Source organism: Petromyzon marinus, unplaced genomic scaffold (genome assembly GCF_048934315.1).
Source record: "Petromyzon marinus isolate PM22_M1 ecotype Great Lakes invasive population unplaced genomic scaffold, UKy_Petmar_22M1.pri1.0 PM_G_Scaffold_11, whole genome shotgun sequence".
Classification (NCBI taxonomy): domain Eukaryota; kingdom Metazoa; phylum Chordata; class Hyperoartia; order Petromyzontiformes; family Petromyzontidae; genus Petromyzon; species Petromyzon marinus.
The window spans coordinates 1,373,626-1,391,254 of record NW_027422662.1 but is presented as its reverse complement, the minus strand read 5'-3'; the positions used below and the strand labels follow the sequence as shown (position 1 = coordinate 1,391,254).

The 17,629-nt window shown below is 48.4% G+C and overlaps 1 protein-coding gene across 1 annotated transcript in view; it reads left to right on the top strand.

The window, feature by feature from the left end:
• Positions 1 to 13,464, top strand: part of LOC142908958 (coxsackievirus and adenovirus receptor homolog) — an 83,416-nt gene extending 69,952 nt beyond the window's left edge. Inside the window, exon 8 of the mRNA XM_076059640.1 lies at positions 13,334 to 13,464. Within this exon, the coding sequence (XP_075915755.1) occupies positions 13,334 to 13,464 (131 nt within the window). The remainder of the gene's footprint in view (positions 1 to 13,333) is intronic.
• Positions 13,465 to 17,629: the final 4,165 nt, after the last annotated feature.

Here is a 17,629-nt window from a genome sequence, read left to right as displayed (position 1 = left end):
TGACGAGGTGTGAACACACAGCGTGACGAGGTGTGAACATGCACAGCGTGACGAGGTGTGAACATGCACAGCGTGACGAGGTGTGAACACACACACAGCATGACGAGGTGTGAACACGCACACACAGTGTGACGAGGTGTGAACACACACAGTGTGACGAGGTGTGAACACACAGTGTGACGAGGTGTGGACACACACAGTGTGACGAGGTGTGAACACACACAGCCTGTGACGAGGTGTGAACACACACAGCGTGACGAGGTGTGAACACACACACACAGCGTGACGAGGTGTGAACACACACAGCATGACGAGGTGTGAACATGCACAGCGTGACGAGGTGTGAACATGCACAGCGTGACGAGGTGTGAACATGCACAGCGTGACGAGGTGTGAACACACACACAGCGTGACGAGGTGTGAACACGCACACACAGTGTGACGAGGTGTGAACACACACAGTGTGACGAGGTGTGAACACACAGTGTGACGAGGTGTGGACACACACAGTGTCACGAGGTGTGAACACACACAGCGTGTGACGAGGTGTGAACACACACAGCGTGACGAGGTGTGAACACACACACAGCGTGACGAGGTGTGAACACACACAGCATGACGAGGTGTGAACACACACACAGTGTGACGAGGTGTGAACACACAGCGTGACGAGGTGTGAACACACACAGCGTGACGAGGTGTGAACACACAGTGTGACGAGGTGTGAACACACAGCGTGACGAGGTGTGAACACACACACACAGTGTGACGAGGTGTGAACACACACAGCGTGACGAGGTGTGAACACACACACAGCGTGACGAGGTGTGAACACACACAGCGTGACGAGGTGTGAACACACAGTGTGACGAGGTGTGAACACACACAGCGTGACGAGGTGTGAACACACACACAGTGTGACGAGGTGTGAACACACACAGCGTGACGAGGTGTGAACAAGCACAGCGTGACGAGGTGTGAACACACACAGCGTGACGAGGTGTGAACACACACAGCGTGACGAGGTGTGAACACGCACAGTGTGTGATGAGGTGTGAACACGCACAGTGTGACGAGGTGTGAACACACACAGTGTGTGATGAGGTGTGAACACACACAGCGTGTGACGAGGTGTGAACACACACCGTGACGAGGTGTGAACACACACACAGTGTGACGAGGTGTGAACACGCACACACAGTGTGACGAGGTGTGAACACACACAGCGTGACGAGGTGTGAACACACAAAGCGTGACGAGGTGTGAACACACACAGTGTGACGAGGTGTGAACACACACAGCGTGACGAGGTGTGAACACACACAGCGTGACGAGGTGTGAACACACACAGCGTGACGAGGTGTGAACACGCACAGTGTGTGATGAGGTGTGAACACGCACAGTGTGACGAGGTGTGAACACACACAGTGTGTGATGAGGTGTGAACACACACAGCGTGTGACGAGGTGTGAACACACACCGTGACGAGGTGTGAACACACACACAGTGTGACGAGGTGTGAACACGCACACACAGTGTGACGAGGTGTGAACACACACAGCGTGACGAGGTGTGAACACACAAAGCGTGACGAGGTGTGAACACACACAGTGTGACGAGGTGTGAACACACACAGTGTGACGAGGTGTGAACACACACACAGTGTGACGAGGTGTGAACACACACAGTGTGACGAGGTGTGAACACACACAGTGTGACGAGGTGTGAACACACACACAGCGTGACGAGGTGTGAACACATAGTGTGACGAGGTGTGAACACACACAGTGTGATGAGGTGTGAACACACACAGTGTGACGAGGTGTAACACACACAGTGTGACGAGGTGTAACACACACACAGTGTGACGAGGTGTGAACACACACAGTGTGACGAGGTGTAACACACACACAGTGTGACGAGCTGTGAACACACATTGTAACGAGGTGTGATCACACAGTGTGTGACGAGGTGTGAACACACACACAGTGTGACGAGGTGTGAACACACACACAGTGTGACGAGGTGTGAACACACACACAGTGTGACGAGGTGTGAACACAGTGTGACGAGGTGTGAACACACACACAGTGTGACGAGGTGTGAACACGCACACACAGTGTGACGAGGTGTGAACACACACAGCGTGACGAGGTGTGAACACACAAAGCGTGACGAGGTGTGAACACACACAGTGTGACGAGGTGTGAACACACACAGTGTGACGAGGTGTGAACACACACACAGTGTGACGAGGTGTGAACACACACAGTGTGACGAGGTGTGAACACACACAGTGTGACGAGGTGTGAACACACACACAGCGTGACGAGGTGTGAACACATAGTGTGACGAGGTGTGAACACACACAGTGTGATGAGGTGTGAACACACACAGTGTGACGAGGTGTAACACACACAGTGTGACGAGGTGTAACACACACACAGTGTGACGAGGTGTGAACACACACAGTGTGACGAGGTGTAACACACACAGTGTGACGAGCTGTGAACACACATTGTAACGAGGTGTGATCACAGTGTGTGACGAGGTGTGAACACACACACAGTGTGACGAGGTGTGAACACACACACAGTGTGACGAGGTGTGAACACACACACAGTGTGACGAGGTGTGAACACAGTGTGACGAGGTGTGAACACACACATTGTAACGAGGTGTGAACACACACAGTGTGACGAGGTGTGAACACACACACAGTGTGACGAGGTGTGAACACACATTGTAACGAGGTGTGATCACACAGTGTGTGACGAGGTGTAACACACACACAGCGTGACGAGGTGTGAACGAGGTGTGAACACGGAGTGATTGGGAACCCAGCAATAATGATCATTTCATTCACGCACGACTTGACCGTGGTAAAATCCTCTATACAAAAATAATAATTAAGGGGACGTCCATAAATGACGTCACGCGACTTTGGGTCATTCGGTAAAGTCACGGATAAAGGTTTCAAAGGAAATAAAATTAACTACGACGTTTCGATCCCAACACCAAGAAAATGAATTCCTGCAGTCATGAAAGTTTTAAGTCTTAAAATTGTATTTCTTACACTTGGCCAAAATAATGGGGTGGAGGGTATCGCGTGATTTCAAGAGGAGATTTTATATACACACCACCACACCTGGCTAAAGCAATTAACCACTCAATTAATTAAGGTGCTAAGTGGAGGCACGTGGCTGGGCTAAGACATTTAAATACTGACACGTGACACACCAGCTAGGTACTTTGAACACAGCACGTGGCTGGGCTAAGACATTCAAATACTGACACGTGACACCCGCTAGGCACTTTGAACACAGTACGTGGCTGGGCTAAGACATTTAAATACTGACACGTGACACACTCGCTAGGCACTTTGAACACAGCACGTGGCTGGGCTAAGACATTTAAATTCTGACACGTGACACACCAGCTAGGCACTTTGAACACAGCACGTGGCTGGGTTAAGACATTTAAATACTGACACGTTACACCCCCACACGCACAGCAGCGGTGGTGGTGGTGGTGACGGTGGTGGTGGTGGAATCTGCTCCTCCGCTTCTCAGTTGACGAAATTTTTTTTTATCTGCCGTTGTAGCGATGGAGAATGTAAAATCTCCGCTGGAAGTGAGTAGATAACCCCCCTCTCTCTCGTTCAGCGCTCCCCCATCTCTCCCCATCTCTCTCTCTCTCTCCCCCTACCCCGACTCTCTCCCCCATCCACCTCCCGTACCGCGCGTCCTTCATTTCCGCAGTTTTGACTTCAGCAGCCAAAGTGCGTCTCTGTGTTGTCTCTCTCTCTGTGTCTCTGTGTTGTTGCTGTGTCTCTCTCTATCTGTGTCGTTGCTGTGTCTCTCTCTGTGTCTCTGTGCTGTGTCTCTCTCTCTCTGTGTCTCTGTGTTGTTGCTGTGTCTTTATCTGTGTCTCTGTGTTGTTGCTGTGTCTCTCTCTCTGTGTCTCCGTGTTGTTGCTGTGTCTCTCTCTCTATCTGTGTTGTTGCTGTGTCTCTCTGTGTCTTTGTGTTGTTGCTGTGTCTCTCTCTCTATCTGTGGTGTTGCTGTGTCTCTCTCTGTGTCTCTGTGTTGTTGCTGTGTCTCTCTATCTGTGTTGTTGCTGTGTCTCTCTCTCTGTGTCTCTGTGTTGTTGCTGTGTCTCTCTCTCTATCTGTGTTGTTGCTGTGTCTCTCTCTGTGTCTCTGTGTTGTTGCTGTGTGTCTCTATCGGTGTTGTTGCTGTGTCTCTCTCTCTATCTGTGTTGCTGTGTCTCTCTCTGTGTCTCTGTGTTGTTGCTGTGTCTCTCTCTATCTGTGTCTCTGTGTTGTTGCTGTGTGTCTCTATCTGTGTTGTTGCTGTGTCTCTCTATCTGTGTTGCTGTGTCTCTCTCTGTGTCTCTGTGTTGTTGCTGTGTGTCTCTCTCTATCTGTGTCTCTCTCTGTGTCTCTGTGTTGTTGCTGTGTCTCTTTCTCTATCTGTGTTGTTGCTGTGTCTCTCTCTTTGTGTCTCTGTGTTGTTGCTGTGTGTCTCTCTCTATCTGTGTCTCTGTGTTATTGCTGTGTCTCTCTCTATCTGTGTCTCTGTGGTGTGCCTCTCTCTGTGTCTCTGTGTTGTTGCTGTGTCTCTCTATCTGTGTGTCTCTCTCTGTGTCTCTGTGTTGTTGCTGTGTGTTTCTATCTGTGTCTCTCTCTGTGTTGTTGCTGTGTGTCTCTCTCTATCTGTGTCTCTCTCTGTGTCTCTGTTAATGAACCGCAGTCACTGGGCGTAGCTTTGCCCAAATAAGGATTGCCACTAGATTGACATTCAGATATTTTATTCAATAACTATAGTAATTTTACGCCACTGCTAGACGAAGCCATTGCCACAGTATGTGTATTATGGTTGTTTGCCCATCTTCGCCACACTACTGGCCAGTGCGGGATTGACGGAGTGAGGCCCAGGACCGGTTCTGATATCACTTGCCACCGATGTTAGCCATGGCCTGGAATGGAACTCGGGTTGACGGGTCTAAACCGCAGTATGTCGACCGCCGTGCCATCAGTCCACCCGCCAATCGTGGAGTACAATTTTAACCCCGTTATTTCAACAAGGTCCATTCTGCATGCATAAATTAAAATATTAAAAAAAATATTCAAAGGAGTACAGCCTAGGCGTGGCCAAGAGCCTTGGAAGACCAAAGATGGTAGACAGTGGATAGCGGCACCCATACCGGTCGCGTACTCGGCCAGAGGCGAGACAATGTGCTCCCTTATCAATCACCCACCAGCATGGTGAGGTATGGTCAAACAACAACAACAACAACCACCGTGTGACACTCCTCAACTACAACCCCCGGTACCCAGAAGCTCTGAACCCACCAGCCGTGGCGTTGGTCAGGATGTTGATGGCTCTGCTGGGTGAACGAAAGCTTTGCTGAACCGCGAGCAGAATCGGCAGAAATAAAGTGCGGCGGAGCGGGACTCGGTTCACCTCTCACGCAAGACGGCGTCAAGATCCGCATTGCTCTGCGGGAAGACAATCCCGTTCACTTGCGTTAAGGCTGCGTGAGGAGGAGTTCAAACAGCCATGAGCGCCTCTGCTCTTGTTTAACCCGGTGAGAACTAAGGCTGCTGCGTGAGGAGTGAAAACCGCTGTTGGCGAGCGTCTCTTTGATGAACCTGCTGAGAACACCAAGCGATCAGGATGAGTCTGCACGGGTGACCTGCGGCAGAAGTCTGCCACTGGAGCGGTGCCCACAACGCGTCATTCCGATTTGAGTAATTTGCCGGCAATTCTCTGATTTGCAGCGTGCGGCGAGCACGCGGCCCTACTCTTGTTTAGAACGACGTCACGGGATCTTTGCCTTCCACTGTGAAGCAGGCAGTGCACATCTATGGTCTATACACCCGCAGTATTAACCAGGGTGGCTGCATGGGGGAGGGGAGGGGCGGGGGTGGTTTAAACGATGGACCTCTGCAACAAAAACAGCAAATGCGTTAGCGCTCGGTCACGCTCGGTAGCGAACGTACCCCTTGCAGAACCAGGAGACCGCTGGGCTTGAGCAGAACATCAGTATTGCTGAACAGACCCTGGAGGAACACGCAAAGACAAATATTCCCCATGTATTCTACACGGAGTGTTAAGGCAAGCGCTTGCTGGAGAACGGCAATGAAGGTGGGCACGGCGCACGGGGGTGGTGTTGTGGCCAGCGCCGCACACGTGCGCACACATGCATGGCACGCGCAGTGCGCACATACACACACGCTTGTGCGTGCATGCACACGCACACATGCATGGCACGCGCAGTGCGCACATACACGCGCAGTGCGCACACACACACGCTTGTGCGTGCACACACGTACGTACACACACATGCACGCAGAGTTTACTTCGTTGAACCAAATGAGAACTCACGAGAGCAGGACACAGTCTGCGTCAAGAAAATTAACAAAAGCTAAAATAAAAAAAACTACAGCTTGGAAACAAATTTTAAAAAATCGGAGAGAAATTTACTCCCACATGAGAAATGGAACAAAAATTGCACGCACATAAATATATAAGTAAAGTCATAAGTTGCAACATCAGATTATCTTCAGACTGATAATTGTAGAATGACGCACAAAGACCCCCCCCCTATAAGGTCTTTAGCAGCCTGTCGGGGCCAAGTGCTGTGAGCCAGCACCTACGGAGGCCAGCACTGTGCACGAGGGAAGAGTTTAGCCAAGACCACGGCCGCATTTGTCTTCCCAGTGCCGATGCCGACACAAAGGACGACCAAGGCACCGCGCTCAAGGCCGAGTAGACCCCACGGGAGGCCTAGGACCACTTCAGGCGTTCCTCACCGATGTTGGCCATAAGCCACAGCCGTGTGTACGTAGGCACGGACACATTCTCCAATAGACACGCAATCAGAGCAGTGAGCAGGGTGGCCATTGCCAAACTAAACACTGGAGCTCCGTGGCACAGGGCAATTAACGTGAAAGTCACGCAAATGACGAGCTGCTCATTTGGTCAAACCTAGAGTCGCCGTGACCTGGCGATGCTGCGATGTATCGCGACAATATAAGTTCCGTTTTCATGACGGTAGTCATTCGGTGATTATCTTTGCGCGTATATTTTGTTCTAAAACATCGCATTTCCTGACGAAACGTTTATGAAATAACAAACCCAATGGTTAATGAAGCAAGCAAACATTCTATTATCCGTGAAATTAATGCTGTGTAACACGTTTTCATGGGTATATGACGTGGCGATTCTATTATGTAATCAACTTCCGTAGTTAATTTGCCCCTTCTGTTACTGTCCGTGTAACTGTCAGCACGTGTTTGCAGCATTACGGCGGGCACAGGCTGAGCGAACTGTGGCTGAATAACTATTGCGCAATCTCCATCCGCACCGAGACCGAAACAAGTTTTAAAAAGGCGCAAGATAAAAGCGAAGCTACGAATAAAAGTGACGTTGCGAAAAAACTGTCATCGCAAAACGTGTCACGTGGCACTGCCATCTGCCCGCCACATTGAATCCGCAGCTGAATGAAGGCTTCCCTGCGATGTGTCTGCTGCACTCGTCGTGACAAAGAGCTCACAGCGCATTGCGGGGCGCAAGGCAGCTTGAGTGTCTTACAGATCTGAATACCTACGCAGTTACTTTAATTTGACGCTTGTTTACCCAGGAGCGTATAACTTGGGCGCGAATACTTTTTCAGGAAAGCCCTGCCAAACTCTTTGGTTCTATTCGGTAAAGTCACGTAGGTAAAAAAATAAAACAACAACAAAAAATCACGACGTTTCGGCCACAACACAAGTGGCCTTCATCAGGTGAAGGGACCATGCTGTCATGAGGAGAGCGTTGTCCTCGTGACAGGACAGGGCTGTCCTCGTGACTTTACCGAAAGAACCAAGAATATAATTCCGTGTTGTTAAAGGCACTGCTCTGCGTGCGGGAGGGAGACGGAGTAACCCAGAGAAAAAAAAACTCGAGCGGATGATGGGATTTCACTCTTAAGTGGCACGCAGATCGATTCAAGAAGCCAATTTGCTGCACAGCTTTCTTTTGGCCACCTTGCAGTCGGGCAGATTTGGGCATTTAACAAATCTGTGATCCACCAACCGTGCTTCAAAACCACAGGGATGCGCCACAATGCCCGGTTGCTTAACGTGGCCTTAAAGTGCACGTAGCTTGGCACAAGCGTCGTGGTGACATCACCGCTGCGCAGTGGCGAATGGCAGGCGTAGTTGTTGGCAGCTTAATGCCTCAGCACGATTTCAGTTTTTCTTTCCTAACAAACTGTAACAGTGGAATAGGACTGTGGATGTCATTATTGTTTTGAATTCTGCACGTAAGAAGCAATTGCTTTTTCACTCATACATACGCCGTGGTGGAGCGGTGGGGCACTGGTTGACGTACTGAATTTTTTACCCGGTGACCAGACTCGGATTCGCTGCCACGGCTAACTGGTCCTCCGCCTTTACCAGCCCTTACTGACCATTGTGGTGAAGTATGGTCAAACACACCCCCAGAACTGTACGTACGTGTGATGAACTTCTATTCGCACCGTACGTAGCCAACCGCGCTAATCGAACACGCCATGGGGAGGCTTTCATCCATCAGGGAATTTACAAACGGCTGAAAATTATTATCATGGTTACATACTGCATGTTATTAGTTCTTGTAAATTATGCAGCCACTGTAAACTCCACATACACCACTGGCGCCAACTGAGACTTCAAGGATTACTTCTCATGCGAATTGCTGAACGTGTGAATGGCATCACATCCCAATGCACGGCCTGGCTCTTGAACATATTCTTGAGACTCAAGGAGGTTTTCCTGAATGCATCAACATATTACTGGGGGTGTAAACGATTCATCCATTAACGTGTGTGTGTGAAAATCGATTTTTTCTATAAATCACATTCGTTGTATGTCAGTTGGTCACGTGACCCCTGCTGCCACTAGAGGCGCGACATTCAGAGGCTTAAAAAAAATGTGTTGAGTGCAATCGCAACCTCGAATCGCAAACAGGGCGAATGTTCATGTTCAAGGTGAATGCCCTGATGATGGCACGATTGTGGTGAGTAAAATCTTCCCCGATCTAAATACGTGCTTCCGATCGAGTAGCAGGAGACCTCGTTGACAAAAAAAAACCACGCAGTTTATTTCGGTTTTGCACTCGATTTATCAAGATTGCAGCTCTTACGAATGTAAATCTTCGGTTTGACTGCCATGCAACAATCCCATTGCAATGCATAGAAAGTGCGCCCCCTACTGTGTAAAGGTAAAAAGGGCACACGAAGGTTTCTTTGGTAAAAGTCCTGTAAAAATATAAATTCTGCAACTATTCCATGACACATGGGGTGCACTGCTCTAACATTCTCTTACATGATCCTGTGTCTCAAGGCATTGCTGCCAATAGCACACGGGAAGAACGCTAAACTAAACTATTGTTTATTTTACCGGGTGAGTCCCACTGAGCTACGTAGCTCTTTTACAGAAGCAACCTGGCCACACATACAGCTCGACAAAGTGGCTTCTAAGGTGGGAGTTTATCGCAGCCAAATACTCTAAACGCGTGTTTCCAAATGCGGAGGGGAAAACCGGAGGTCCTGGTGAGAATTTCACGCGACCACGGGGAAAACATGGAAATTCCAATTATGTGTAGTGCATCAGGATTGGGATCGAACCCACGACCTTTGACATACCAGGCGAGGGGGTTAACATCTCTCCACCGTGGCAATACTGAGGGAGCAAGACCCAAACTGTGAACAAATAGAAACGTTCTTTGGTTCCATTCGGTAAAGTCACGTAGGTAAAAAAATAAAACAATAAAAAAATCACGACGTTTCGGCCAAAACACAAGCGGCCTTCATCAGGTCCTCTGGACAGTCCGGTCCCTTCACCTGATGAAGGCCACTTGTGTTGTGGCCGAAACGTCGTGATTTTTATTGCTTTATTTTTTTACCCACGTAACTTTACTGAATAGAACCAAAGAGTATGGATCCCTGCAGTCACGAACGCTTCAAATCTCTTTAAAGAAACGTTGCTTGATTCCATGAGGCTGAACTCACGTGTGCATTTGGATGCCTTCTCTCAGCGAGTCAGGCAAACACATGTGTGCAGTGGTGCAGGTGCAGGGGGTGAGGCTCGAGCAAGGAGGAGGTGGGGAGGAGGACCGTGGGGAGACCCTCGCATCCATCTCAGCTGACGGTCGTGTCACCCGCTAGGCCGTCCGCAGAGGCCTTGACTGCCAGGGTGAGACGCGGACACACACACACACGGCGGTATCGTGCGGCGTGTGCGCGTGTGGAATTATCGCCGTCAGTTGAGCAACGGTCTTTTCAGTTGTGTTGTAACGCGCAGTAAAACCTAATGTCTAACACGCACACACACACGCGCGTCAGATCTGACGAGGCTGAAGCAGGGAACGTAAGGATGAGGATGAGGCGCTCATTTGGAGGCTGGCTCGTGGAACCTGCGTCGACTTCCATCCTCAGAGTACGCATGCCTAATTGAATCCAGTTCAATAACTAAACTATTAAACTACTATTTAAATTTGTTTTTTGTTTACCACGTAAGGCCCACTGAGTGTGGAAATTTATAGCAGCCAAATACTCTTAAACGCGCGGTGACGTTGATCCTAAATACGGAGGGAAAAACCAGAGGACCCGGAGAAAAATCCACGCGACCACAGGGAGAGAGAGAGAGACACCGCAAACTCCAAGCATACAGCAGCAGCAGCAGGCGTCGTCAGGGTTGGGGTCCAACCCGCGACCGCTTGTGTACGAGGCGAGGCAGTTAACATCCAGTGGTCATCATCACCACTGAGGCCACCGCGCCTCACCATCACTCTCCTCCTCATGCCGGTTATGCGACCGGACATTTCGTTGACGAGCCCTACCGTCGACGAATCCAAGCGAGGCAAGCGAGCGGCCCGCACATTGAAGCGTCTGCGTGTACGCGTGTACACGCTCACCTGCGCGTCTGTGTGTACGCACGGACGCGCTCACCTGCGCGCGTTCATCTCTGCGTGCGCTTGCACTCATGAGCGCACGTGCAAGGACGGCGACGTGCACCTGGCCCGGGCACGGAGGAGGGCTCCGTCCACAGGTGCACGTGCTCTTGCAGCGAGCAGCACCTGCGCAGCGGCCCCGCTCACCAGGTGAGGCATACGCCCCCACAACTCCACGCGCCAGGCTGCGCACGGCCACCATTTGCTGCGTCCGCTGCCATCTCTCACGTTCCAATGCTCTTTCCCTCGTTGCGCATTTCAACTTTTTTGTTTGTTATCCGAAATATCCATTGGCGCACGATGTAAGTCACCTACGTGACTTTACCGAATAGAACCAAAGAGTGTGGATCCTTGCAGTCACGAAAGCTTCAAATCTAGAAGAGATGTAAAGCGCTTCAAGATATTTGATCTATTTATCTATCAATTTAATTTCGCGAAAAAGTAATCGTCAGTGACATCACGGTGCGCATTTTTTGCTATCTGATATCGTATTTTACGGTGCGACGTCACAATGGTCATCGTCCTCCGTGCTCATCGTGTGCTATTCTCTACGCCGCGACTGCGCCCTTTGCCACCACATCAGAACCAGTCGAGACAGAGGGTGTGCGTCACGACTGCTGCGTGTCGCATTGCGAGTGAAACACCGATGTCATTCTGGGTGGCGCCATGGCCCAGCGGTAACACGCTCGCCGCTCGGTGCAGAGGTTCGCGGTTCAAATCCAGCGGGGGCCACCCTGGTTATATTACTGTGGACGTATTATTACTATGTGCCATCGCTACACCTTGTGACGGTCAAATCCCGCGACATCGTTCGCAAGAGGAGGCCATTGTGTCCCATTGGCGTCATGGCCCCGCAAATCACTTGGTCGGAATAGACGCAGCGATCATCGCCCCCTACGGCATAGAACTTGGCAAAGGAGGTCATGATGTAGATGCTCACCCCGAGCCCTCATTACTTTGATAGTGGCATTGTCTTTGAGCTGTGTGACGCCTTCTGGCGTCATCTGGTCGAGCACCGATTGGGTCGAGGCTCAAAAAGAAAGCCGTCACTTGGTGTGGACCAATCAGTTTCAAGGACAATGCATCATATATTATCATAGTGTGTTTTTTGTTTGCATTTTGACTGCAGGTATTGTGGTTAATGCAGTGACATGAATCCTTGTAAAAAGGTTTCAGTTTTGTTGCCAGAAAAAAAGGGGAAAAACCCTCTTATTATTACAACTTGGCAGGATCTTCCTATGCAAGTCACACGGCACTCAGTGAACACAAGTGCAGCAGTAGTAGTAGTAACAATAAAATGATGAGCTGCATTTCTACCGGGCCTGAAGCAATCAGACCCACGCTGTGCAGATCCGTTCCTGAGAAGGCCAAGCCCAGCTCAGGTTTCTCCCCCGGGCCACTGGCTCGACCCCTGCCTTCCGCCCCCCTCCTCGCCATCACGGCGGAGAAGTGATCAGAATTGAAGGTTCAATGCATGTTTGGGGTTAGCTGGTGTTACCCCCGCCCCCCCCCCCAAAGCTTTCGTTTTTTTAGCTCTTTCGGTAAAGTCACGTTGAAGGGAAACAATAAAATATATATAATATATCTAAAACAATAAAAAATTCTCACGATGTTTCGACCATAACACAAACGGTCGTCATCAGGTGTGTCGTTTGTGTTATGGTGGAAACGTCGTGAGAATTTGTATTGTTTTATGTATATTTTATTATTTTATTGTTTCCCTTCAACGTGACTTTACCGAAAGAGCTAAGAATATGAATTACTGCAGTCACGAAAGCTTTAAATCAAAATTTAGTTTTTTTACGTCGCTTTCGAGATTTTTCCGCATTCACTTTTTTGAACGTTGAAAAACGCGGATCCGTGAGTTGACATAAGCGACAGACGCCGTTAGCAAACGCGCATCTTCGCCGTGAAGCCACGAGGCTTTCCGAGGGTCGGGCCCCGCTCAGAGTGGCTGGAGCCCCCCGCCGTTGGCGAAGTGGGCCATGCGGCCCGCGTGAAATGATGACGCCGAAAATTACTCGGGCAGAGCTCGCGGACTTTCGTGGGAATTTGTGATTTGCGACTGTGCGTTCGTGTCTGAACTTGCCTGCATTATCACCAGCTGTGGTCTCAACTGGGGTTTCCCCCCGGGTGTGTAATAAAGTAAACCTGTCAACCTAAAATAACCCTTTGTCACGTTAGACGCGGCTTAAAAACGTGCGTTGACGGAGACAAACTTGTACGCACGCACGTTGAACTTCTTTCGCACCGTACGTAGCCAACCACGCTAACCGGAGGTGCGGTCGGCTAAATCGCCGCGCGTCGTCCGTGCGGCACAGGGCCCAGGTTTTTCCCTCCACACGTAGGAAACATCGCGTCGGTCAGCTTCACGGTGGAACGGACTTCAGCAGCAGGCCGCGATGCCAAGGAGCGTGAAAGGCAGCAGCGGAGAGGCCGGTCGTCGCCGTGCCGGTTTTCTGTCGACGCTAAAAGCTAGCCGCTATGAGGGTGCTGAAGGCGACGGTCTGTCAGCAGCGGCCACAGCCGGTTCTGGATTCTGGCTCGTTCGGGAGGCAGTTACGGGTCGATGATTGGGGTCAAGTCTAGCGAGCAAAGGCACGATCCATCGGCTTGGAGGTGGGCATCAAGCGGGACAGCCATGGCCGACAATTACCCTGATGGATTTAACCCAGTACGGTAATATACTCCACATGCATGGGCATACCAAGTACTCGCACCATATATTGATAGACGTTATGCTGTTTTAAAGCGTGGATTCTTGGGAACTTTTTTATGGGCCATCAGCCATCACGACAATTTCCGTCTGCTTATGACAGCGTAATGTGCCGACTTATCCCGAGATCCACAAACAAAAAATATTTTGCGATCCACCCATGAATCACGATCTACGCATTGGCCACCGCTGACCTGCTCGCGCAACAGAATTGTTAACCGGTATAAAGCAGATGTTTTGTGGACCACTCAAAATCCAGGGCCCCGAACGGCAGCCCCGGCTGCCCCTGGCGATTGTTTACGTACAATCCTTTTCACTTCAGTCGTAAAATTAAAGATTTTTTTTGTTAAACAATGGGCAGTGCCACCCGTTCCCAAGTTTGGTGTTTCCCGACTCCAGGACGGTGCGGAGCGATCCTGAGAGATGCTGACAGATGCTGAGACACGTACCGCGTCGCCCTCTACCCTGTCCGTGCATCAATCCTGAGAGACGCTGGCAGATGCTGAGACACGCACCGCGTCGCCCTCTACCCTGACCGTGCATCGATCCTGAGAGACGCTGGCAGATGCTGAGACACGCACTGCGTCGCCCTCTACCCTGTCCGTGCATCGATCCTGAGAGACGCTGACAGATGCTGAGACACGCACCGCGTCGCCCTCTACCCTGTCCATGCATCGATCCTGAGAGACGCTGACAGATGCTGAGACACGCACCGCGTCGCCCTCTACCCTGACCGTGCATGTCTCGACATCTTAGGGCGTGAAAATAATTTCTAGCCAAGGGGGGGGGGGGGGGGGGGTAAGACACCAGTTGATGGTTTGGCACAAAGGACGTAGATTTATTTATCCCACATATGCACAATGTCTTAACAGCTGCAAAAAACTGTCAATTTGTAATGAACGCCTTTTCAAAGGAGAAGTTTTTCATCAGCAAAGAAATGTCCATAATACAGGTTAACTCTCCGATGAGTGACACTTTTTGACAATACATTCAATGTGTATGTATTATACAGTTTTTCAGTACAAAGAATGTTAGAAATAACAATTTTTTTTTGGCGTGACATCAAACGTGCAGTGTGCAAATGTGTGACCGTGTGCGTCTATGGATGTCCTTTGTGGTTTCACTTCACGTGGCCTCAACGTGCACATAGCCTGGCACAAGCGCCGTGGTGACGTCACCGCCACTTAGTGGCGAATGGCGGTTGTTGTTGTTGTGTTCTTTGTTTGTACGCGTGGCTCTGGTTCTGTGTCTTTTGATGTCCTTGTCTGTGAGTGCAGAAATTGTGGCACTGTCGGATGTCATCGGTACCATAACGACCTCCCACAATGAGCAAACAGCAGCGATGGGGGAAACGTCGTGAACCAACCGCACTGCATCATCATACCTCGTGACGTTATGCCCTGTGGCAGCTTGTCATTACACTTTGGCTGGGGCCTAGACTTTGACTCAACATCGACAGAAATTATTTACAATGCGTATTTTTATTCTTGGTTCTTTCGATAAAGTCACCACGTAGAAGGGAAACAATAAAATAATAAAAATATAAAACAATAAAATGTATCACGACGTTTAGACTGCAACACAAGCAATCATCATCAGGTGTGAAAACCACAGCAATAAATTTTGAAAACCACAGCAAGAAAATTTCAAATTGTTCTTGCTGTGGTTTTCACACCTGATGATGATTGCTTCTTGTCTTGCAGTCGAAACGTCGTGAGAATTGTATTGTTTTATATTTTTATCATTTTATTGTTTCCCTTCTACGTGGTGGTGACTTTACCCAAAGAACCAAGAATAATAATTGTATTGTTTTAGATTTTTATCATTTTATTGTTTCCCTTCTACGTGGTGACTTTACCGAAAGAACCAAGAATATGAATGCCTGCAGTCACAATCAAAATTTAATGCATATTTTGTTTTTCTGAACAAAAATACGAGCGTGTTGTGCGTTGAATCCTAGGGTCAGAGTCTATGCCACACGTGCAGTCTCAAGTTACCTATTGACAACTTTTACTCAGCCTACCCTGTCAAATCCCATCCATGTTCACTTTACTGGACTTCACCCAAGCTCGACTGCCAAGGTCTACACAAGTCTCACAACTTATCGATTAAATCGTTTTCGTGACTGCAGGGATTCATCTTCTTGGATTATTTCGGTAAAGTCACCACGTAGAAGGGAAATAATAAAATAAAAATAATATTTTATTATGTTTTATTTGTATTATTTACATAGAAGGGAATTAATAAAATAATAAAAACTAAATCATCTTTTATTGTTTTATATGTATTACTTATGTAGAAGGGAAATAATAAAATAATAATATTTTATTATTTTTTATTTGTATTACTTATGTAGAAGGGAAATAATAAAATTAAAACAAAATAAAATATTTTTATTGTTTTATAAATTAATAAAAAGAAAACAAGATAAAATAATATTTTATTATGTTTTATTTTTATTTTTTACGTAGAAGGGAAATAATAAAGTTAAAACAAAATAAAATAATATTTTTATCGTTTTATAAAATAATAAAAATAAAACAAAATAAAATAATATTTTATTACGTTTTATAAAGTAATAAAATATTATATTTTATAAAGTTGTATTTTTATTATTGTATTATTTCCCTTTAAGGTGACTGAAAGAACCCACAAGTAGTAGTAGTGGTCTAACAATATTCTATTGTTCACACATCCCACCTGACACAGCAGGTCCATGACTAACACCCTCAGGACGTAGCTGCAAGCCGTAACTGGCCCCGGTGCGCGTGTTGGACAATAGTAATAGGTTTTACCCTTTTAACTGGCACAAAAAACTGACACCTTTATACAAGGCATCATGTCTGCAATAACCACAACACAAGCAGTCAAAATGCAAACAAAAAGACAACTCTGATAATAATATTGGCACTGTCCTTGAATTTGATTGGTCCACACCTGAGACGGCTTTTCTTAGAGCCTAGTCTCCACTGATGTTGGACCAGAAGACGCCAAAAGCTGTACAACACCAGTGGAGACTAGGCTCTAAAGAAAGCCGTCTCGGGTGTGGACCAATCAAATTCAAGGACAGTGAATATTATTATCAGAGTTGTCTTTTTTGTTTGCATTTTGACTGCTTGTGTTGTGGTTATTGCAGACATGATGCCTTGAATAAAGGTGTCAGTTTTTTGTGCCAGTTAAATGGGTAAAACCTATTATTATATCTTGTTACTGGCAAAGGAGGTCTCATAGTGTTGGACAATCTTCCTTTCTCCTCGTTGTGCAAGCATGCCGATGTCTCCATCGCCAACAGCGGGACGGGAAGGGGTGGGACACAATGAGCAAGAGGTGGCGAGTTCCCACCGTCTCAACAAGAAGTGAATGTCACCCGTCGGGGGGGGGGGGGGGGGGTTTGACGCCGCCACCTGAAAGTAACAACCGTAGCTGCTCGATCTTCTTTGGTCCTTTCGGTAAAGTCACCACCACGTAGAATGAGAATAAAATAATACATTGATAAAATAAAATAACGACGTTTTGGCCACAACACAAGCGGCCTTCATCAGGTGAAGGGACGAGACTGTCTGGAGGACAGCGCTGCAGTGAACACGAGGACAGCGCTGGAGCGAACACGTGTTCGCTCCAGCACTGTCCTCCAGACAGTCTCGTCCCTTCACCTGATGAAGGCCGCTTGTGTTGTGGCCGAAACGTCGTGAGAATATTCTTGTGTTATTTTATCAATTTATTATCCTTGCAGTCACGAAAGCTTTAAATCGACAATTTAACTGTAGCTCGAGTTTCATCATCTCGCTCGCTACAAAACCAAACATGCGCTCGTTCTCATCTCTGAATGCGTCGTTTCTTGAATTGCATCATTTCTGCTGTTGCTGCTGCTTGAAATAGAATGGGCTAATGGAGGTTAAGGGGAGGCAGAGTGTGGAACGAGTCGTAA